Here is a 22512-nt window from a genome sequence, read left to right on the forward strand (position 1 = left end):
ATGGATTCCCTCCTTCCTTTCCTCCAGTAATAGTATCATTACACTTTTCTATTTCAACCTCCTTTTGAAAGTATTTATTTGTTCTCAGAAGAGTATTTATTCTCCCAGAATGTGGCTTCTACCTTTCTGATTCCCTGGTGTACCACTAGTACCTAAATAAGGACCCTGCACTTACTTTACAAATAACCTCAACTCTTCTTTCCTTGTGGCTGACAGATCAAAAAGTCTGGACCTTAAAATAATACCTGATCTTGTCGGCCGTGCTTTGTTTAAGGCTACTCCTTCCAGCGTTCTGATGACAATTAACATTTTTTTATTATAACCAAGTAATATTCTAAGACTCTTAGCAATGAACAAATCACTTGTTGCTTATTTTGGTTGTTCCTGAAGAGATGTTATTACCTGCTGGAAAAGTCTAGGTGCTAAATGAATAGTATCACTTTATGGCCTGGTTATCACAGTAGAGCATGTCTCCTGTTACCAAAGGACGGTGGCTCCTCCCTCTACTAACAGAGACCTTAAAACTGTGTAGATTGAGTCATTTAAAACCTGAATATTAAGAGCCATGGGATTTTCGATCCCTATTTTTATGCCTGGTATTTTGAGAAGATCCTATACTGTGTACATATTAATGTTTTAAGGACAGCCGCAACAGACACATATCTTCACGTACAAACTTAAAAAAATACTGTAACGTAATACATTGTAATGCACAAGATTAGAATCCAACAAAATATGCTGCTAAAATAGTCACATAAATATCGTATATGCATGGATTCATTTCATTAGAAAAATTCACTTTTTATATTAAAGACAAGTATCAGCAAAGCCCAAAGAAAAACTATTTTAACAGGAGGAACACTAAAAATAACAACTCTAAGGCTTATGAACAAGTGGAGGGAAAGAGAATTCTTTACATTTGCTATTATGTCACAACAAGTACAATCTGAAATACAACTTTACACTAGCAGTGTATAAAAATACTTTTAAACGATACTTTCCATAGGCATAGTACCATTAAAGAAAAAACAAAAAAAAACCCCAGCTGTGTATTTATTTCGTTTGAGGCCCTACTATTCAACTGACTGCTCCCAAGCTAGCTTTTAATGCACTAGCCTGGACTGCAAGTTCTCTCACATGTATACACCACACACACACACACACACACACACACACACACACACACACCCCACACGCATGCGCACACACACAAGAGCCACGTATTAAAATGACCTCCTACATCTACCATGCATACTGATGAATGACTGACAGGCATCAATCTCAAACGAGGCATGAGATGATGGTGTTTGGCGCCTATTTTCAGTTCCAAGTTTGGGACAGATGAACAAAGAGGCAAAAGTAAGGTGGATTTTGCGGGTGTATATGGTTCCCGACCCACAGATGGGTGCTCTCCAGAAGAGGAGTTTAATCCGGCATATCGATATTTAATTTGGGAGGCGGGGGAACGTATTTCCCAGGACTCTGGGTTATAACTACCCTGGCCTTCTTTCCAAACATTGGAGCAATTTTAGGAGCATCTGGGACTGATGTTTCTTCAGCATCTTCACTGTCTTCATGATGTAGATCATAGGAAATGTTCCCATATTCTCTTAAAAATGGGAAAATTTCAAGCAGAAACTGACAGAAATCTCTGCGAATACCAAACCACCAATGGTTGCCTCCTTTTCGCCTAAATGTCGTGGCCATTAAAGTTACTAGAGAAAGCCAAAGGGGGACAAATATGGAGATGTGAGAGAATGTATTGTGGCCATCTAATCTGTGAACCAGCAGAACCTCAAAAGTGAGCAGGGGCACGACGATCGTTATCCAGCTGATAGCCATGGTCACATGGGTCCTCCGCTGTTCCGCGACCACATCTAAGGAGCGCAGGAACAGGAGGGACCAGACGATGTTATAAAGGACGACTAGGCAGAGGAACGACATGAGAATCCACAGGGGCACGAACACCACCAGCCACGGCCAGTGGATAATCCTGTCCAGCCTCAGGGCGATGAAGATGAACTGCAGGATGTTGACTGAGCACAGGATCTCCAACTCTAGCGACCTGTCGTGTCGGAAGCCCCAAACGCAGGCGGCCACGGACACTGGGGATACGAAGAACAGTGGCATGAAGACCAGCAGCCAGAAGTGGGTCCCCCTCTCCACCCGGTCGCAGACCAAGACTTCGAACATGAGCAGCAGCAGGTGGATGGCCACGGCGATCAACATGGCTTTGAACTCCACGCAGGCCTCCCCCTCGGTGCGGTAGCGAGGGTTGCGGGCCCAAACGCCCGCGCCCACTGAGGCGCCGGCGATGACCAGCAGTTTCCACAGCCATATGGGGGCGAAGACCGCCCAGTAGCTCCACTGTATGATGCCGTCCAGGCGGAGGGGCAGCAGCACCGAGAAGAGCAGCAGGCAAGCGTAGATGAGGAACTTACTCGGGTTGAAGTCCTGGAACAGGCCCCTGGGGTTCATGGCGATGCCGCCGCCAGCGCCTCCGCCAGTCCCCCCGGGCCCGCTGCTCCGCCCGACTCGGCGGGTGCCGAGTCTCCGCCGCTTCCAGGGCCCGCCGCCTCCCCGCCCCGCCTGCCACAGGTCTAGCTGGGCAGTGGCCCGGGCTGACCCGGAGGAGGTTCCGACCCGCGGCACGGAGTGGCCGGAACACGTGCGCGCGCGGTCACGTGGCCCGGCCGGAAGCGCGGCGGGGGTGGGCGTGCGCGTGCGCGCCCGCGCCCAGCCCGCGCGACCCGGGGATCCCGGACGGCGTGGCGTCTAGGTGTGTGGCCCTGCCTCGGCCCCGCCTCCCGCCTTCATTCTGTACCCATCCGGAAAGCGGCTACTGCGTGTGGCGCCGGAGGCGAAGGGGCCGGGCGCGCCACTGACACCCCGGCCGGCTGGTCGGCTGACTTCGGGCGGACGCTTCCTGGCGGCGCCCGCAGAAGGGAGGCGGGAATGAGCTCACATCCTCTCGGCCGGCCCAGGGGCCGGGCCAGGCGGGGCGGGGCCTGGGGCGGGTCCGGGGGCGGGAGCGGGGCGGGGCTCGCCGGGGGACCTCCCCTCGCCGGCAACCGACCCCGGGGCTGGGGAGCTGTCCTGAGGTCCGGTGCCGGGAGCGCCAAGGGGCAACGGCGTGGGCACGAGCTAAGGCGCGTAGCCGACGGGTGTGGGAGTGTGGGAGTTTGGGAGCGGGGGGCGGGGTGGGTGCCGGTAAGTATGAATGCACGTGGCGGGGCGTGCCTGTGTGGAGCGTGTGTGTGTGTGTGTGTGTGTGTGTGTGTGTGTGTGTGTGTGCAGTGAGGGGGTGGTTTGTTTACCCAGTGCCGATGGAGTGGGGCCCGGGCGGGGTGGGGTGGGGAGCTTTACCTGGACAAGATGACCTCCAGGGCTGGATTCCGCCTGGAAGGGCGATGGCAGTTCTCGCTGCATGAGGAATGGCTGAGGCACAGTGCCTAGGCGGCGGCGGGGACCTCATCGCCCCTTTCACCCCAGAGGTGGAGGGCAGGTGCTGGGGGGAGGGTGTTAGAACCCCGTGGGGGCCACCAGGCAAAGTACCCGCGAGCAGGTGCTTCCTGCCCCAGGTCACCCGACAGTTTCAGAACAGAACGAAACTCATATTGAGGGTTCTGGGCTTTTAAGTCCTGAATCCTCAGTTTTACTTTTTGAGCCTGCCTAAATCTGATTCTCACAGAATCAGACTGGGAAAGGGCACTGGAGCAGAGAGGTCAAGAAATTTGGGTACTAGTCTAGGCCTTGCCACCCAGCAGCTGAGAGACCTCAGCAGATTCACCCTGGTCTATCCCGGCCTCAGTTTCCTGGGCTGTTTCCAAGGTGGTTTCCACGGGCCAGCCCTGTTGCAGCAGGTCTGTGATTTGGAGCACTCCCCTCTCTCTTGCCCACTGGACAGACCCTGGAGTACTCCTTCCTGTCTTCTCCACTTGTCCCCTGCCCAGCGGAGTCCCAGTTGCTCATCCTGCCTGTCTTTCAGATCCCCGCCCGTCCCATGCAGTCCATCTGCAATGGGAATGGAAAGTCGATGCTAAGGTACGGGGCTCCAAGGAACATGCCTAGTGTCAGTCAGGGCCTCTGTGGGGTAACAAGGAAGGGCTTCCCGAGAGAGGTAGGGGCCACGGTCCAGTGCAGGAGCTGGCTTTTCCAGGTCAGCATTAACAGGATGCTCGTGAAGCATGGTGTGATGTGGACAATCCTAGCTCTCAGAGATCTCCCTACAACTTCCCCCACACCTCAGCTAGGAGAAAACAGGTGGTCCTGGGGGAGGGACTTGCAACCAAGTGAGCCCTGCCAGGCCTTCTAGATGTGTCTTCAGGGCCCCTGGTTTCTAAAGAACCCCTTGGGAATCATTGTTTGGCGGGAGGATGTTAGCTAAGTGGGGCTCTAGCCTTTGTCCCATCCAGAGTTGCTCCGCTCTGTTTTTCATGTTGGTTTGTCTTTTACTATTTCCTTCCAAGAAGGGATTTGCTGGTTAAAACAATTTAAAATGCAAAACCTTTGTACTGGTCCCAACTCTAAAATGGGCTAAGAAAAACATGGGTGATTGTTTTGAGGATCGCATGAATCACACATGGAAAGCACTTTGCATTTAAAGAAATGGGAGCTGTTAATATTACCACGCTGGGGAGTGTAAAGCCTGAGGAGGGGAGGGCTTGCCGGCAGCTCGCCAGGGAGTCCTGCTAGAGCCACCACCTCTGGACCCCTTTAGAGCAGTCAGAAATCCTCCCCAGCCCACTCCCTGTAGCTACATGACCTCCGGGCCTCTGCAGCCAGCTCTGTGGCAGACAGGAGCTGGGAGTGTTTCCCATCTCTAGAGCGCCTCCTTTAGGACAAGCACCTGGTTCTCATCCAGGAAGGGAGTTTGGAGTTGGCCCTGCCACATGTGGCCACTGCCCCTTTCCTGGTGGACGTCAGGGCCTGCTTCCCGCTCTGTGCCAGAGCCGCAGGTGGAGGGCTGCTGCCTGCCGTCCCTTCAGCTGGCTTTCCTGGGCACTCAGGCCCGGACTCCCAGTGATGCTGTTTTCCCTGATGTGGTCAGTCTCTCAGGGGCTTTCCCTTGTCTTTATGTTCACCTCGAAAGCTAACATGGATTGTCATGTGCCAGGTATTCATGACATAGCCACCTGGGATGCCGGTACACAAAGCAAAGTGTACATTCATTCATTTACAGAGGGTACATGGGTGCTTTAGTCCACCTGCTCAGGCCTGCCTATCCCCTGAGTCTGGGTGAGTGGAGTCCTGAGATGTGTGGTCCTCCCCTGCCCTTGCCACGGTCTTCTCCCTGCTTAGCATCCTCAGTCCATCTTCCCTTTTTGACCTCAGGGCCCTCCTGTGCTGCAGCCCACCTGTTGGCCAATTCCTTTTCCCGTGGCCTGCCACATCCCCTGTCCTTCCCGAGTGTGCCAGGCATGACCTCTCCATCTTGTGGCCCTGCTCTTCTTTTCTCAGGGCAGCCCACCCCCACCCAAACTCTTACCCTCCTGACCGCCAAGACCCAAGAGGGCTTCAGGCCTTGGGAAACCTTGTCGGCCCCTGGGGGACTGGTGATTCTTCTCTGATCTCCCACAGCATCAGGAACTTTGTTCCTGCCACAGGACTCATTTCAGTGGCTTGAGTCTGGTGGGCCATCTTTCCCCTCATGAGAGTTCTAGACACCCGGCCAGTGCTTAGGTCATAGCATGGGCTTGAGAAAGGCTAACTGAGTGAATGAGTGAATAATTTGGCCCTACTGGTGACCGTGCCTCCCCTGGCCCAGATCCGGTGGTTCCCTTCTTCCCTTTCCTCAGAGTAGTGTGGAGGTGACAGCCGTAGCCCGCCCTGTCACTCCCTGCATGCCGGGCCCTGTGCCATCCACTCCTGGGCCTGGGCGGTCTGTCCTCAGATAGCTCCTGTATTTATTAGTCCTTGGTTTCCAATGCTGTCGTAAGAAATTGCCACAAATTTAGCAGCTTACAAAGTGCCCATTATCTCACAGTTTCTGTCAGTCAGGAGCTGGGGCATAGGGCGGCCTGGCAGGCTCTTTGCCAGAGTCTCACAAGGCCCAAGGCAGGATGTCGTGGTGAATCTGCTCCCACGTTCATTAGGCTTGTTGGCAGAATTTGTTCCCATGGAGTTGTGGGACTGAGGCTCCTGTGCCCTCGCTAGCTCACGGCCGGGGACATTGTCAGCCACCTGCATTTCCCAGCGTGTGTCCCCCTTCAGAGACACTGACGGTGAATGGAGTTCTCATGCTTTCTGGTCTCTGACTGGACCTTCGGCTCTATCACTCTTCTGCTGCCTTTTTCTGTTTTTAAGAGCTCATATGATTATGTGGGGCACCGCCAGATACTCTGGGATAATTTCTCTATTTTAAGTTTGCCCTAGTAGTAAACTTGATTCCATTGGCAAAGTCCTCTCACAGCAGCACCCCGGTTAGTGTTTGCATGAGCAGAGGACCCACGGGAATGCTGGGGTGGGGGGGTCTTAATTTTTTTATTTTTATTTTTTTTCAAGTAGGCTCCACACCCCACAACTTTGAGATCAAGAATCACATGCTCCACTGACGGAGCCAGCCAGGGCCATCTTTGGAATTCCATTCAGGCCAGCCTGGCTCTTCCTCCTCCGAGCTCTAGGAGGGGTCCCTGCTCTGGGAGAGCCCAAGGGCCCCCCACACACAGACCAGGAGACGATGCTGCGCTCCCGGGTTGCCCTTGGTGACACCTGGGTGTGCTCCCTGTCCCACCAGGCCAGTTCCCCCTGAGCATCTGGAACAGGGGTAGGATTCAAGATTTGGCCACTTGCTGAATGTCCTCTGAGTGGGCCGCTTAGGGCAGGGGGATGACCTCTACAGAAAGCCCAGGGGCATTTCACTTTCAGACCCATTTGTGAGTTTGCTCACATCAGCCCTTTCACGAGAAAGCCACGGCACACCTGACCCTCCGTGTCTGCCTCAGTGCCCGCCATCGCCCCTTGGCCTTCGGTCCCTAAATGTGGCAGGGTCTTCCCTCGGCCTGCAGCAGCCTCCTGCCCCCCTTCTGCCTCGCGCCCCCGCCCTGGCAATACACATGTGCACACACACTCGTCAGCATGCTAGTGGGCTAGGGGCCCAGACTCCAGAATCCCTCTGGCCAAGACAGGAGTTCTTGCTGGGCTGGTTCCAAGCTCCATGACCTTGACAACTAACCAGTAGAGCCTCTGGCCCCCATCTGTGAAATGGTGATAACCTCACAGCTTGTTGAAGACAAAATGAAACAATGTACAAAAACCCAGAGTATGCTCAATTCTCCCCCCCCTCCCCCAATGGCTGCTATTGTTTCTGCCTGGACAGCAGGTGCAGTGAGCCTCCTTTGGCTTGTTTTCCCAGCTACACTGTAGGTCACATGCCAGGGGATCATGATCCCCACTCATTTGGTGGCCCCAGGTGCGCTGTGCCTCTCCCGAGGGCAGGGCCCCATCTCTCATCTCTGGATCTGCAGCATCCAGCTGGGCTGGCGCAGAGTAAATGCATCCAGGAAAGCACAGGCGGACAGGAAGGCTGGAGCTGATGCGGCATCTTTTACCCCCTGACCATGGAGCAAGGTTAGCTGTGTGCGGCAGAGCAGCTCATCTAAAACCACTGGGTCTTGAGGTTGCAGGGAGGTGTCACTGGGCTCTTGCGAAGACCTAGAACATAGCAGCCCCTCGTGCTTGCACTGGGCTCAATATTTCAAAGCACTGTGTCAGCTGAAGCTGACTTTGAGTCCCCGTGGCAGCAAAGGCACTCACCTCATTTCGTAGGTGGGGAAACAGGCCCAGCGCCATGACTTCAGTTCTCTGCTGAGCTTTGCTCTTGGTCCCGCTGGTATCCTGGTCCTGTTCGTCAGCTCAGTCTGGTGAGAATGGCCCCACTGAAGAGACTGCAGACACTGGTGGGGACCCCTTGAGAGTAAGCAACTATTCCTTAATTCCTGTATTCATTTAACAAATATGTTTCAGGCATCTGCCCTGTGATCCAAGCCCCATTCTGATATGGGAGGCAGCAGTGAGCAGTTCCTACAGCTTCTCCCATGCTGCCCCCTTCTCCGTTCAGTGTCACCTCCTCCAAGGTGCCCTCCATGACCACCCCACCTAAAGTCACCCCCTCCCTCCTTCTATCACCCTGATTTATTTCTCTTATGTTTCCTATGTGGTCACTTAAACACATGGTTTCTTCAGGAAAATCGGGAAAATGTCATTTAAAGAAAAAGAAAGTTCTAGTCTTACAGCTACAGAAAACCACAGTTAACATTTTAGTGTATTTCCTTCTAGTTGGTCACCTCTGCAAAGACATATCATCGCCCACGTGCCATTTTATTCTGCTCTTTAGCTTAACGTTAATTCTAAGACTGGCTGATCGTCCCATTCTAACATCACAGCTGATGGCTTTCCAGCTGCCGTCAGCCTCTCGAAATTCACCTCTTCCAAACTGGGTTCCTACTGCTTCTGACAGTCACCTGGGGGCACTGCCAACTTGAGAAGACTTTACATTAAATTTAAATTCAGTTTCAGCGTTTGCTGGAGGTGTTTGGAGACCATGTCTGTAGTGCAAATTCAGACTCCGACCTGTGTGAGCATGGGTTTCAGGTTCTCAAGTGATCATTTTCCCTCCCTGCACCCAGGGCAAGGATGAGACATACTTTCTGCCCAAAAGGGCTGTCTTTCATCCGCCTTGCATTTAGGGACTAGCCCTTCGAGGTCCTAGCTACTTAGATGCCTCTTGTTAGATAACCCATCCTGGATATGTTTTTTCCCTTCCTGATACATGAAACTGTGGTATGTCATATAATCAATGGTGTCTTAAATGTGATGATACACCATCACTAGAAACATTCCTCAGATTACCATTAATGCAGTGTGAGCATCTTTTTTTTTTTTTAAGGTTTTATTTATTTGGGAGAAAGCACGAGCAGTGGGGAGAAGGGGAAGCAGGCTTCCTGCGGACGTGGAGCTCGATCCTACAACCCTGGGATCACGACCTGAGCTGAAAGCAGAGGCTTAACCGACCGTGCTATCCAGGAGCTTCCTATGAGCCTCTTTTGAATGGCTCTCTGATACTACATCACAGCGCTGCCCAGCAGTCCCCTCACCCATTCGTCTGCTGTGTATTGGGGTTATTTCTGTTCTTCTCAGAGATAAGGAGCTCCATGGTCTTTTCCACTACGCACAGCTACTTTCTCATCCAGAGGATTTCTTTAGGGTAATTCCCAGAAATCAAATTGCTGGGTTGAAAGAATGAATATGCTATACATAAAGCTTAGTGTTTTTAGATGGCAGATTTTTTTTTCTTTTTTCTGTATTCCTTTAGCACACACGGGGTCGGCGCCTTCGCAAGCAGGGGGTATGAGTCCACTTTTGCTGGCAGTGGCTGGTCTAGTGCTTTTGGTCTGGAAAACTCTAAGGGTGAAGAATTAACATTAAACGAGGTAAAGAGGCTGAAATTAGAAGCTTACTCAGGTATAGGGTGGCACCAAATTAAAAGCCAACTAAAAACCAGGACTGGTTTGGATGTGCGAGTGTGCCCGTGTGGGGTCTCTTTGGGTTCGATCATGGTAACCTCCAAATGTTATCAATTGATAAGCTAAGTGCTGGGATAATTTAATCTGAGACATTCAGATAGAGTTAAGTATCACTAATTCAAACTGATTTTGTGTATGTGTGGGTATGCATGGGAAACTTCGGAATTACAGAATACTGTTGAACAAATAGGTAGTTCAGTTATCCATTCCTGGCATTTACATCGGTGCCACTTAACTGTTTAAGCAGTTTGCCTGTGTGATGTGAGCTTTCTTCTCCAGTGTCGTTTGCGCAATTATTTACTCAACGAAAGATCTCTTTGTTTTACAAAGGTGATCCTCAGTCCTGCTCTCACCCAGACATCCTGTAAATTCGTAGGCAATGTGTCTGGATGAGTGATGTGGTTACTGGGGGCAGGAGCGGACACTTGTAACACTGTAATCCCAATTTCACTCTGGATTGTCTTTTACTCTTTCAGAGACAGGTGCCAAGCAGCCAGTAATCACCCAAAAATACATGCCTGTGGGGATCATTCAGAACCAGGTCCCGGAGTTACCCTGCACAGAGTGTGGGGCTCTCGCTTGGAAGGGGCTGTCAGTCCCACCCACAGGACACAGACAGCACAACAGTGTGCCCTTCTCCCTGCCCAAAACCTTCAGTGACTTCTCGTTTCTCGGGAAGAATCCACATGCCTCACCATGCCCTTCAAGTCTCTGGTTGACTAGCTTCAGTTTATCTCTCTGATCTCATCTCACCGCTTGCTGGACTCCTGAGGTCACACCAGCATGAGCCAAAGAAGGACCACCTGGATTCAGACCCCAGCTCTGTCATTTAACCAACTGTGTGTCTTGGACCCAATGACTCAGCCTCTCTGAGCCTAGGTTTTCTCATCTATAAAGTGGGAATAATAACATCTGCTTCACAGGACAAAGGGAAGATAGTAGAGACTTAGGGCCTGGCACGTTTAGGAAATGATCAACATCTAGGGCGCCTGGGTAGCTCAGCGGGTTAAAGCCTCTGCCTTCAGTTCAGGTCATGATCTCAGGGTCCTGGGACCGAGCCCCACACAGGGCTCTCTGCTCTGCAGGGAGCCTGCTTCCTCCTCTCTCTCTGCCTGCCTCTCTGCCTTCTTGTGATCTCTGTCTGTTAAATAAATAAATAAATATATATATAAATAAATCTTTAAAAAAAAAAAGGAAATGACCAACATCTGAGCACCGTCCCCTGCCCTCTGCCTTTCCCCCAACCCTTATGCTGCCGCTGGAGAGCAGAATGCCTGGCAGGGGGTGGGGCCACTCTCAGATCCCAGGTAGAGTTAGGCAGCTTGTAACTGAAGGTGAACTGGGGTCCTGGCTGGCTCAGTCAGAGGAGCATGTGACTCTTGATCTTGGGGTCATGAGTTCAAGCCCCAAGCTGGGTGTACAGATTACTTAATTTTTTTTAATAAAAAAAATATTTTTTTAATAAATAAAAAATAAAAAATTTAAAAAATAAAGGTGAACTTATATAACTAAAATAAATAACACTGGCACCTGATTCTCTTCTCCCTGAGCCCAGTTCTGCTCTATAGATTATGGGGGCCAGTTGGGTCCGGGGTCTCCAAGTGCAGATCCCGGGGGCCTCCACCCAGACTCACCAAATCAGATGGCTGGAGGGTGGACCCCAGCATCCAAATTTCTTTAAAGCTCTCCCAAGAGTCCAGTGTGCAGCCAGGTCTCAGAACTATCAGCCAGGTGCTCCCCGAAAAGCCTTTTCCAACCCTCAGAGTCTGTGTTTCTAACCCCATCAAACACCATGTGCCATCTGGGGGGTCTCATGTCAGTATCTGGGCCAGAGCTCATCTGCTTTCATCAGACATGGGGAGGTTCGCTGGTGTTGCTCAAGCCACAAAACCATAGTTTAGGACCAGTGTAGAAATAAATCTTGAGCCCCATCCGGTACCTTGCTCTGGACATTGTCAGCGAGGGGAGGAGATAAGCTCACCTCGGAGACCTGGGATGCTTCTCACCACCAGTCAGCTGAATACATCGTGGAAATCATCTCCGAGGCTGGAAATACATCACAGGTTAAAACCTAGGCCAAGTGGGTGCCTGGGTGGCTCAGTTGGTTAAGCGACTGCCTTTGGCTCAGGTCATGATCTCAGGGTCCTGGGATCAAATACCCTGCTCAGCGGGGAGACTGCTTCTCCCTCTGCCTGCTGCTCCCCCTGCTTGTGCTCTCTCTCAAATAAATAAAATCTTTAAAAAACAAAACAGAACAACCTAGACTGAACATCCTTTTCTTCTCATAGAGCAACAGCTCCCTCGCCAAGAAAGAAAATGAAATTCTGCGCAGTTCCTGCTGGTCTTCAATTTTCCTCCTGTAAGAACATAAACATTATTTACCATGGCTGAGGATCTTTCCGAATTGCCCAAAGTGGCTGTAAATTTTCCAGCTTTATCCAGGGAGCCTTTGCAGTGGTGAGTTACTGTTCACGTGATGAATTCCTATTGCAGATCCAGCCTTACCAGATTTCCCCCCAGGCAGACAGGTGATTCGTTGAACTCGAAGTGCTTTTACAGAGCAAGGGGCGGGGGGTGCGGGGAGTGGCGGGGAGTGTGTGGGGGGGGATTAAAGAAAGAGGTTTTACTTTACAGTTTCCAAGGAAGCGATTAAAAAAACTCAGCAAAAATGGTTAATCACTATTAGTACCATAACGGCAGATGTACCATCAAAAGGGAATGTCATAAATTATATGGGGGGGAGTGGTTTGGGGCGTGTGGGGAGCAGAGAGGTACAAAGAACATCTAGGATTTTTTTTTAATTGCCAAAAAAACCAAGAACACATTTTGAAGTAAAGGAAGCATCCAATTTCCCCTTTCCGGCAAAAAGGGGCTTCAAAAGGAGAAGGCAAGAACTATTTTCACTGTTTCGTAGAATAATGATGACAACGGCTTCTAAATGCGGCAAGGTGTATGGGTATGCAGGCTGCCCACATTATAGGAAGGAGGCTCAGGCCAGTGGAGACCCAGCACACAGTCAAGATGTGAACCCAGGCCCCTGCACCCCACCAGCTGGTCTCTACAGCGGTGCAAGGAGTGAGTGGTATGACATCCACACTACAACTCAGCTTGGCCATTCATCAAGGAAAACCCCTGGAACAAACAGCTAGTTCCAAGTTGTTTTTCAAGATTTATTTCACAGATAGCCTGTTTCTAACCACAAAGAAATGTGTGTGTTGATATTGGGTGGGCAGAGGGGTGAGTGGGTAAGAACCCATTTTCGGAGGTAATAATTTAGTCAGTGCCCAGGATTTCGCAGACGTGCCAGGAAGGGACTTCATCTCACCCCCAGAGCCTGGGGTCTCAGTGAGGCCCTGCTTGGCCCATCACAGGTCACAGCCACCCAGAGCAGCAAGACGGGTGAGGCCAGTGCCTCACTGGGAGGTGAGGAGGTGAGGAGGTGACACACTCCCGAGCAGTTGGTTTTTCTCCCTTCCTTGCAGCCTTGGTCAGAGCATTGAAATCTCCATTTCCGTTGCAGAGAGCACGAATCTAAGCAGCACACCCTGTGTACTTCCCGGGAGCAAGGGGCTCTAGTCACCGCTGTCTTGTCCCCATCTGTCAGCGTGGAAATGTGGACATAATCATCAGTTCTTTTCTTTCCTTCATCCCCCCACCTGAACATGGGGACTGAAAGGGAGAGGACAGGGACATTGGACCCAGATGGGTCCCCTCAAGTCTGGCTTCTAAGCACACACAGCAAGTGGTGGCCTCTGGCTTCGTTTCCTTCTCCCTAGACACAAACAGCCCAGCAGAACTGGCAAAAGGGTATACTTTTAGGCCGTTCTTCCGGCGCCTGGGTACAGGGCTGTGTGGCCCCAGTTTTCCTGTCCTGCTTTCTGTCCGCTGGCCTCGAGCCCTTGTGTGTAGATTCCCGCCTCTGACTCTGGCATAGAGTTGTGGTTTCTTTCTTTCTTTTTTAAAGATTTTATTTATTTATTTGAGAGACAGAGATAGCAAGAGAGAGCAAGATCAAGGAGGAGAGGGAGAAGCAGGCTCCACACTGAGCAAGGAGCTCCATGTGGGACTCCATCCCAGAACCCTGGGATCATGACCTGAGCTGAAGGCAGGTGCTTAACCCCAGAGCCATCCAGGCACCCCACAGTTGTGATTTAAAGCCTGGGTTTTAGGCAAGGCAGGCCTGGTCTGGATCCCAACTCTGCTTCCCTGCTACAAGATCTTGGGCAAACAGCTTAGTCATGGCACCCATCTTTCCCTTCCTGCAAAGGGGGATGTGAATTGAGCCCACCCTGGGGGGCTGCTGCGGGATTGGCCGAGTGCAGGCTCAGCAAGGCCCAGGCCCATGACTGTCAGCCGCTCTCCTGTTTAGAAAGGTGGTTATTTTTATAGTAGTTTTGCCGTCTTCAATCTTTATCCACTGATTCCTTTTGATGGATTCTGGGGAATGCTGTCTACCAGCTGCAAGGCTTCCTTACCAACCGGATCCTTCCATCTCTTAGATGAGAAGGAGCTCTTCCAAAAGCTGTTTTCTAACTTCTGTCGAGATCAGCGTTCTGTGTATAGCTTTGGAGAAGCGAGTCTGACTGTATTGCCTCTTCCGTGGGAAAAGTTACTTTCTACTTGGTTTATGCTGAAAGCCAGCCCCCACTGTGGGACAGAGGCGTTTCCTGCATGGTCCACAAGCGAGGTGGTGGTGGGGCTAACACACGGATTGTCTAAGACTTCTCAGAGCCTGGAGCCCACCTCTAGATGGGATATGCGAGGAAGAGGCATTGCTCAGGGTAGGGACCCAGCTGTTACCCCGTATGACTGGATTCAAGCTTTTGTTTCATTTCAGGCTCCCGTTTGGACACAGCTGGATTCTTCTTCTAAGATAAATATTATCAGGGGCTCCTGGGTGGCTCAGTCGGTTGAGCATCTGCCTTCAGCTCAGGTCATGATCCCGGGAATCTGGGACGGAGCCCGGCATCGGGCTCCCTGCTCATTGGAGAGTGTGTTTCTTCCTCTGCTCCCCCCTGCCCCTGCTTGTGTGTGTGCGCTCTCTCTCTCAAATACATTAATACAATCTTTAAAAAAAGATAAACAATATCAAATATTTATATGGCACACACCCTGGGCTGGGCACCCTTGCAATCCATGCTCACGGTGGGTGGTGACTTGTTCAAGCTCAGCTATCCAGAAAGTGCGGGCTGGAGTGCACCCGCGGTCTGACTCCAGAGCCCAGCTCTGAACCATCGGTGTGTGGCCCTTCATCACCCCATGGAGGAGAAAGTAGTATTTATTGAACACCTACTATGTTCCAAGCATGATGTAGGACTAACAAAGATCTCTGGTCACCTCCTTCTTCCCAAGGAACGTTAGAGAGGGAGGGAGGGGGAAGGGGTAGCAGGCGGCTTTGCCATCCTTGGCTGGGTTCTGCCAGGCTGGAGCCGAAAAGGACAGGTTGCCCACGAGGCCAGGCTGAGCTGGATCATCCTGGGAGGAGTGCAGAAGCTGCGAGGCAGGCAGTTTCCAGCTCTCCCCACCCAGGTGCAGCTGCCCCCAGGGAGACAACCCAGTACACACAACCCAGAACACAGCCACCAGGGTAGCTGGCCTGTGCCAAGGAACTTGGAAGCCCACCAGCCGGGGCACCTCAGAGCCAGCCCCCGAAGCTGCTTTCCCCAGGCTCGCTGTACAGGCAAGCAGAGCCCAGGTGTCCGCCAGGTTTGGCTTCGGGTCATGGCCCCCACCTTGAAGCCCAGGAGCTCCAGCTCAGGAGCGTGGGTTGTAGAATCCAAAACCCAATTAACGCGGGGCTTGGGGGAAAATCTGTCTGACCAGTGGTTTGGCCAAATCTTCAATCGCTGAAGACAGAAGGGCCAGCCAGATTGTGTGCCATGACTACCGTTCAGGGCTGGCCACTGCTAAGCAGGATGGGACCACCTGCGATGCTTCTCGCCCCACTTAACCACATCCTCCCTCCTGAGTGCAGTGAAGGCATCTCCAGGGCTAGGGGCTCCTCAGGTGGCTGTGTCTTCATCACCAGACCCACTTCCCTTGCCCATCAAGCAACAGCGCCCACTGAGCCAACAGGCAGTTCTGAGGATGACTTATCACATGGTCCATTCAAGGGCTGAGGTGTCGGTCGGGGTCAGAGCCAAGCACCTGGAAAAGCCTTGAGGGGCAGAGGCAGCACCCCTGCCTTTCTGCCTGGTCGCCTTACAGATGAAGGGTTTGATGTACACAGGATCCCTGGGGCTGATTTGGGAGGTTAGAGCACCAACCCTATTGCCACTCTGATCATTCTGGAACAAGTGCAGGGAGCATGAGCTGGGGGTTCCCCCAGAGTGTAACCATCTGGGACCTTCCTCCTTCTGTTAGGAATTTTTCCTTTGAGCGGGGTTGGCAGCCTGCCTAAGACAGGTGCCCTCATCCGTCCCTGGGCTCATGGTCCTGGTTTCCCTGATGACTCCCATGCTGTTCTCCAGATCCAGCAGGCACGTGCGCTCCCCATGCCAGCTGCTGGCGTTGCAGGTGCTTTTGCTGCAGCCACTGGGGAAGCCGAGCTGACTGGGAACCTGAACTGTGTGCAGAGGTTGGGTGGGTCTCAGGGAAAGAGGCAGACAGGCCCCACCTTCGGTTTGCTGGGGCAGGAGCGTGTGTTCACAGGTGTACCCACACACGAGTACAACATGCAACTCACTTCTCTAAGGAAGGCTGACCTCAGTCACGCAATAACCTGAGCCAGGGCTTAGGGAAGTGGAGGTAAGGACCGCCCTGCAGGGGAGGGTCCCTGGGAGGAGAGGAGTCATGGAAGGTGGGGACTGGGACAGCGGGTTTGCCTCCCAGAGTCATTTCTGCAGGCTGAGATTTGATAGTCTCTGAACCTCTCGGGAAGGGCTTTATACCTGGGAGGAGTCAACCAGGATTCCCTTTCTCGAAAACACTGCCGGCCCTTACTCAGAAGGTCCCCTGTTTCCATGACAAGCGGGTGCTCTTCTGGTTGTTCCAGGCTTCCTGCTCCTGATTTCTCTAACTCTATCCCTGATGTAGTGGAACAGCCCTGTGTTGCCTTGCCAGTCACTTCTCAGGCTTCCCCACCTCAGGGCCTTTGTTTCTTTCGTGGCCCCTGCCTTGAAAGCATCCCTCTTCTCTCCCTCCCTCCTTTGGGTTTGCCAGAATCCTCTTCATTTTTTTTTTTGAGCCCAATTCAAGCTCTACCTCCTTCTGGACACAGCCAATTGCCTGCTTTTCTCTCTACTGTGATGACTCTTTACTCCGAAGCCCTCTCTTCTTCTGAGGTCCCAGTGTCCTTCTCCGTAAACTGGAATGGTACCACGTCATGGATTTGTTGAGAATGTTCTTTGAGATGGCCTTTGTAGACATGGCCTGCATACCGTAGGTACTCAATAAATGCTTCCATCTTTTCCTGCTCTGTACCAGGCACCAGGACAGACAGAAGACTGTGGTCCGCAGCCTTTCAGGGGTCAGGGCACAGAAGGCCAGCAGAGGGGCACCTTACTTCTCCAGAGAGGGGTGGAGTGGGAGGGGAGTTGAGTTTGGAGGAGGAGCAGAGCTGCTGGAGAGCGGCAGGGAAGAGGGAGTGAGGGAAGGCCCTGGGACAGAAGAGGGAGGGTGTGAATGATTGTGGTTGGGGGTGGGGGTGGGGGGTGGGGGGTGAAGGGAGTAGGGGTGGGAGAAGAGAAGGGAGGAAGGAGGCTTTGTGGCCTTTGTGGCAGAGAGCCTGGACTTCATAGGAGGCAGAGGCCCGGAAGTCTCCCTAAAGGTGCTGAGGGACCACGCCCATCCTGACTGTGCAGGGAGTGAGTCTGGGAGAGGCAGACCAGGAGGGCAAAAGGTGGAGGGAGGCTGCGGACACCAGGGGAGGCTGCAAGCCGGAAGCCCTGACTCAGACATCGTCAGAGACCCTGGGCCTGGCCCCGCAGCCTCACGTCCCCCTTCCTGGCGTAAAAAGTGGAAAATTTGGATTTGCTTTTTGGAGTTGTTTTGAGCTTGACCTAGGTAAGGAAGATGGATGGGTCCTCCCTTAGGATGGCCAGCTTTCATTTCCCGTGCGTTCCGACTTCCTTGCATTCACAGTTGTAATCGCTTTGTGCACTGAAGGACTTGTTTGTCTTTGGCTGGGCGGTTTCTCGTTCTCGGACTTTGCTCTTCGGTTGGGGTTCCCACTGTCTTCTCTGCTTCCTCAGTGGAGGAGGTTTCCAGTAGGCAGAGTGTGCAGAAGTTTTGAACCCCAGTGACATGGGGGCGGGGTGGGGAGGCTCCCATCCTTGGGCCCAAAGGTTCTGTTTGGCTCACTTGTGTGCCCTAATACCCAGGACAGTGCCCGGCACCTGGTTTGTGGTCCCTAAATAATAGCTAAATGGATGCTTATCGAATGCCTGAATCTCTGTCCTTCCCAAGTCCCGGGTGTGTTGTGGAGGTCCAGTACACCCCACACCTCCACCATAGCCTGAATGTCCAGGATTTGGGGACAGGGGCAGGAGCGACAAACCATGGAGGAGATGATCATCTCAGCCCTCCTCATCTCAGCCCTCCTCAGGGTTGACCTGTCATGTCTTTGGTGCATTCCAGGAGGTCTCATGCTGTGGCGAGTGTGGCCAGGTGACCTGTGACTGTGTACACAGGGAGTTGGGGTGGGATGGGGTGGGGTGGGAGTGCTGGAGAGGCGTTGCCTCCGTTCCACATCTCTGAAATGTGCTGGCCTCTGTCTGGAAATTGCTCACTTTTCTTATCAGTGGGCTTGGCGGCCATTGGGGAATTTCTGGAGGGAGGGGCTCCTGGAAGGAAACCCCCAGCAGACCTCCGTTTCCCTAGAAGCCCAAACACAAAGGGTGGTGTGGAGCTGGAGCCACAGAGGGGCTGTTTTTTCCCTTAAGAACAAGCCAGATCATGTCAGAAAAAGGAAGGCTGTTGTCCTTGAATTTCATGTGTTGCTCTGACCGATGGTCTCAATGGGTATGGGATCGTAGCAATTGGGGGTGGACAGAGCAGAGAGTCTGCATTCATTAGTGGCAGTCCGGTGGCTGTGATCCCCCTGGGGGCAGTTAGGAGGACCCAGATTGCTCTGAAAAGCCACAGGGCAACCCTGGGATTCGGGTGTTACGTCCTCATGTGCCTAGCAGTACTCAGAGGTTAGGAGCCTGTGTGAGGTCACACAGCATGTGTTGACGGAGCTGTGATTTGAACCCAGCCAGGTCTCTGGCTCCAAAGCCATGTTAAAGCCTCTGCCTTGAAGAGAGGGACAGCAGGCTATCCACAGGTCTGCCATCCTCAGTCTTGTTCTAGATCATTCCAGAGATCTGAGCTTACCAGTTCTCATTGGAGTTTACTGTTTTCACATCCCAGCCTCCTCGGGGGGTACCTTCTCCCATGTGTGCAGCTCAGTCTGTGAGAGGTCGTCTTCCCCCATGGAGATGGGGTCCTCCTGGTGGGGTTTCAGGGTACCACCCATCCTGCCTTTGGGTAGGGCAGTGAGAACCGGGGGCTCCAGCGGAGGAGAAAAGGTCTCTCTGCTGGGATCTGGGAAGAGGAGCAAAGTCAGTACCAAAAGCTGGAAAGAAATCAGCAGCCACAGGACACAGACTGCTTCAGTCATGAGGCTGTGTTTGTCCTTGGCTGTGTCAGAGCTGACCAGGCACGTCGTCTCTGGGCTGCACCAGCACACAGAGCCACAATGCTGTGCTTACCCCGAGGTGAGGACCCTGCACCAGGCGCTTGCCCTCCCTCACCCCTCCCAGAGCCTGCTCCAGAAAGCAGACTGAGGTGGTGGCTCTAGCTAGGGCCTGACGTCCCCCACAGGCCGAGAAACAGTCCCTGTTTGCCTCCCAGGGAGGCAGAGAAAGCTTTTTACAGAGAAAGCTTAGGACAGAATCCCGTTCACAGGACGAACATCTGTGGAGTGCCTGCTGAGAACCAGGTCCCCAGATAGAGGAAATGGCCACTTCACCCCCATGGGTGGTGGGAGTTACTATCAGAGAATAGAAAGAAAGTATTGGGGAGGATGTGGAGAAATGGAAACTCTGTGCCCAATGGATGGGAAGGTAAAACGGTATGGCGACTCCTCAAAAAATTAAAAGTAGGACTACCGTTAAGATCCAGCAGCTCCACTTCTGGTAGGTGCCCACCAGCATGGGAAGCAGGGGCTCCAAGAGACATTCACACCCCTCTGTTCACAGCAGCGTTATTCCCAGAGCCAGAAGTTGGAAGCAGCCCAAGCGTCCACCAACGGATGAATGGAGAAGCAAAACATGGCGTAGGCACACAATGGCGTATTATTCATCCTTAAAAAAAGGAAGGAAATTCTGACACCTGCCACAACATGGTTGAACCTTGAGGACATCATGCTACGTGAAATGAGCCAGTTGCCACAACAACGAAAATACTGTGTGGTTGCACTTAGAGTGGTCAAAGTTATGGAAGCAGAAAGGAGAATGGCGGTTGCCAGCGGCTGGGGGAGGTGAAGGGGGGGCAGTGTTTAATGAGAGCAGGTTTCGGTTTTATGGGATGAAAAGAGCTCTGGGGATGGCTGGTGATTGTGCAAGAACGTGAGCGAGCTTCATGCCACTGAACTGTATGCTTAAACACGGTCGGGATGGTGAACTTGAAATTCTGCGTATTTTACTGCAATTAAAGGTGATGATAATAAGCCAACACAAAGCAAAGTGAGATACAGGAACCCCAGGGGCTCCTACAGGTCAGACTGGCACCAAGAGCTGTGCGTCGTATTCTTGAATCCCCCACCAACCTCCCTGGGACAGCTTTCTCCTTGAAGACGAGGAAACTGAGGCTTAGAGGCGTGACAAGTCTTGCCTGAAGGCCCCCAGCCAGGGGGTAGCAGGCCAGGATTTAAAGCATCTTTCTGTTCGAGGCAATAGCTATGTCATACTGTAGCACTAGGGGCTGGGGGCTGAGGGTTTCGGTTGGGGCCCGTCACACTCATCAGACAGCAGAACGGAAGGAGCGGTGTGATTAGTTGTGGAAATGTACGGAGAGATCAGAGAGGCCTGAGTCACTGAGGAGGCTTTGTAAAGGATGGGGTAAGATTGGATAAAACTGGAGGTCCTGGCTGATCTGCCATCGTCACCCCCACACCCAAGAGGAAGTGAGTCTTTATACACTGGGGGGACGAACGAGAGCACAGGTTGGGGATGGGGCTTCCTTAGGAGGAAGGGTGGAGGAAGTGATGGGGAAGGAGGTGGTCCCGGAGGGGCAGCCCTCTCCCCATCCTCCTCCCTGAGGCTTAGCACTGCCACACACCCTTTCATTTGAGTCCCCCAGCTGTCCTCACTGGGGAGATGTTATTATGTGCCCTGTCGGGGGAGTCCTTCTCTCCTTCCTCCCCTCTCAGCAAGCACTGCAGCTGGGCTTTGACAATGCTGGTGGGTGGGGAGCACTGAGATTTGCCCACCCAGAGATCCCTGGGCTTGGGGAGGGTTGTCAGATTTTCTAAATAAAAATACAAGATACCCAGTTAAATTTGCATTTCAGGTCAACAATGAATGATTTGTAGTGTAAGTCTGTCTGTCCCCCTTATTGCATCTATACTTGATGTGACAAGGCCTACACGTGGGACTTGTGGCAGCTGGATGGACATGCTGGGTGTCCCTGGTCAGGGGCTTCCTGGCCTCAGGCGGAGCCAAGCCTACCACAGATGTTGGTCCTTGAGTACAGACGCAGCCTGTCACAGCTCTGCTGAGATGTGTGAGGCAGCCTCAGTCGGGCCTCTACCCAGTGTGAGTGACCAGGCGGACAGCAGGGGCCCTAACTGGCAGGTGTGAGTAGCACCTGCAGTGCTTCCGACACTGCTCTGTGTGCCAGGCGAAGCCGGCTGTGGGAGACTGGCCCTGTCAACATGTTGGGGTCTGTGTTCCAGATTGGGCATGCTGTTCTCTGCGTGTGCCTTTCCCATCACCTACCTATATTGCCCAGATCCTCAGACAGCCCTCCAGCTCCCAAGTTCCCTCTCCTATGTCTACCATCCCATGCCTGCCTTACCAGGGCACCCCCAGGTCATGAAAAACATGCCCTTGCCTTTGAGCCTCCCAATCAATCTTTCTTCAGCTGTTCCCTCATCCATCCATCCATCCATCCATCTGCTCATCCATCCATCAACTCACCCATCAATCCATTTAAACATCTATCCATCTATCCATCCATCCATCCATTTATCCATCCATCCATCCATCCATCCATCCATCCATCCATCCGCTCACCCACCCACCCATCCATCCATAACAAATATGTGTTGAGGCTTGCTATGGGCCACTGTAGCAGGCATTTTGCTGTATAACACCTCAGCTGCTAGGAGGCATTAAAAGAATTTTAAAATGTGAGTTTCTGACAATAGCCATCAGCTATAATTCTTGGTTAAGCGTAGGTCCTGATCTCCTATGTTTAGGCATCAGGTGGTTTTTAGCCTTGCCCTTTACATTCCAGCCACTCCTCTGGGGAATTACCTGGAGGTGACTTCAGACTGTGAGGAAAAGGGGGTAGGAACACGGAGGAAGCCAGGAGACCCGTGGAACCTCAACAGTCAGGAGCTAAGCTGGTTCTGCCAAGATGTGGCCTCTACCTTATCCAGGTGCTCACCCAGGAGGCCTTAGGGCACATATCCTAGAGGTCCCAGACCTCTGGTGCCTGGCCCGGCTCCTGCCCATTGCAGGTGCTCAGTGCAGACTTGAAACTGACCATCAGAGAAGACTGAGGTCAGAGAGGGGAGGTATCTTGTCTAAGGTCACGCAGCTTGCAACTATTGGTGGGAAGTAGTAGAGACTGTGTAAAGAGTATGGATTTTGTTGTCAGGCTCACCTGGTTTGAGGCCCCATCTGCCTATCAACCTCACTGCCCTATCTGTAGATAGGAACTCACAGCTCCCTCTCAGACTATGCAGCCATAAAGGATGTCGTGATGACGTTATAAAGGGCTGGGCACAGGACATGGCACCATGCCAGCCTGAGCTGCTCAGGGGGAGGGTGGACCTTGG

At 52.5% G+C, this 22512-nt stretch overlaps 1 protein-coding gene across 2 annotated transcripts; it reads right to left on the minus strand.

Annotated features, from left to right (window-relative positions):
* Window positions 1-759: 759 nt before the first annotated feature.
* On the minus strand, window positions 760-2781 carry LOC111145062 (transmembrane protein 185B). Of its 2 annotated transcripts, XM_022499685.1 has the most exons (2): window positions 2444-2781; window positions 760-2266 (listed from the first exon to the last, which is right to left on the minus strand). In XM_022499685.1, exons 1-2 carry the CDS (start codon window positions 2476-2478, stop codon window positions 1426-1428), a joined length of 876 nt encoding a protein of 291 aa, XP_022355393.1. In that variant the 5' UTR covers window positions 2479-2781; the 3' UTR covers window positions 760-1425. The 2 variants fall into 2 exon arrangements, with proteins under 2 accessions (XP_022355393.1, XP_022355387.1); XM_022499679.1 differs by having other exon boundaries at window positions 760-2781.
* Between the last annotated feature and the right edge of the window lie 19731 nt (window positions 2782-22512).

The sequence above is a fragment of the Enhydra lutris genome, unplaced genomic scaffold (genome assembly GCF_002288905.1).
Source record: "Enhydra lutris kenyoni isolate GAN:26980312 unplaced genomic scaffold, ASM228890v2 scaffoldscaffold1, whole genome shotgun sequence".
Classification (NCBI taxonomy): domain Eukaryota; kingdom Metazoa; phylum Chordata; class Mammalia; order Carnivora; family Mustelidae; genus Enhydra; species Enhydra lutris.

Coding starts and splice junctions, on each gene's coding strand:
- LOC111145062 (XM_022499679.1), bottom strand. CDS start 2,478: ATGAACCCCAGGGGCCTGTTCCAGGACTTCAACCCGAGTAAGTTCCTC.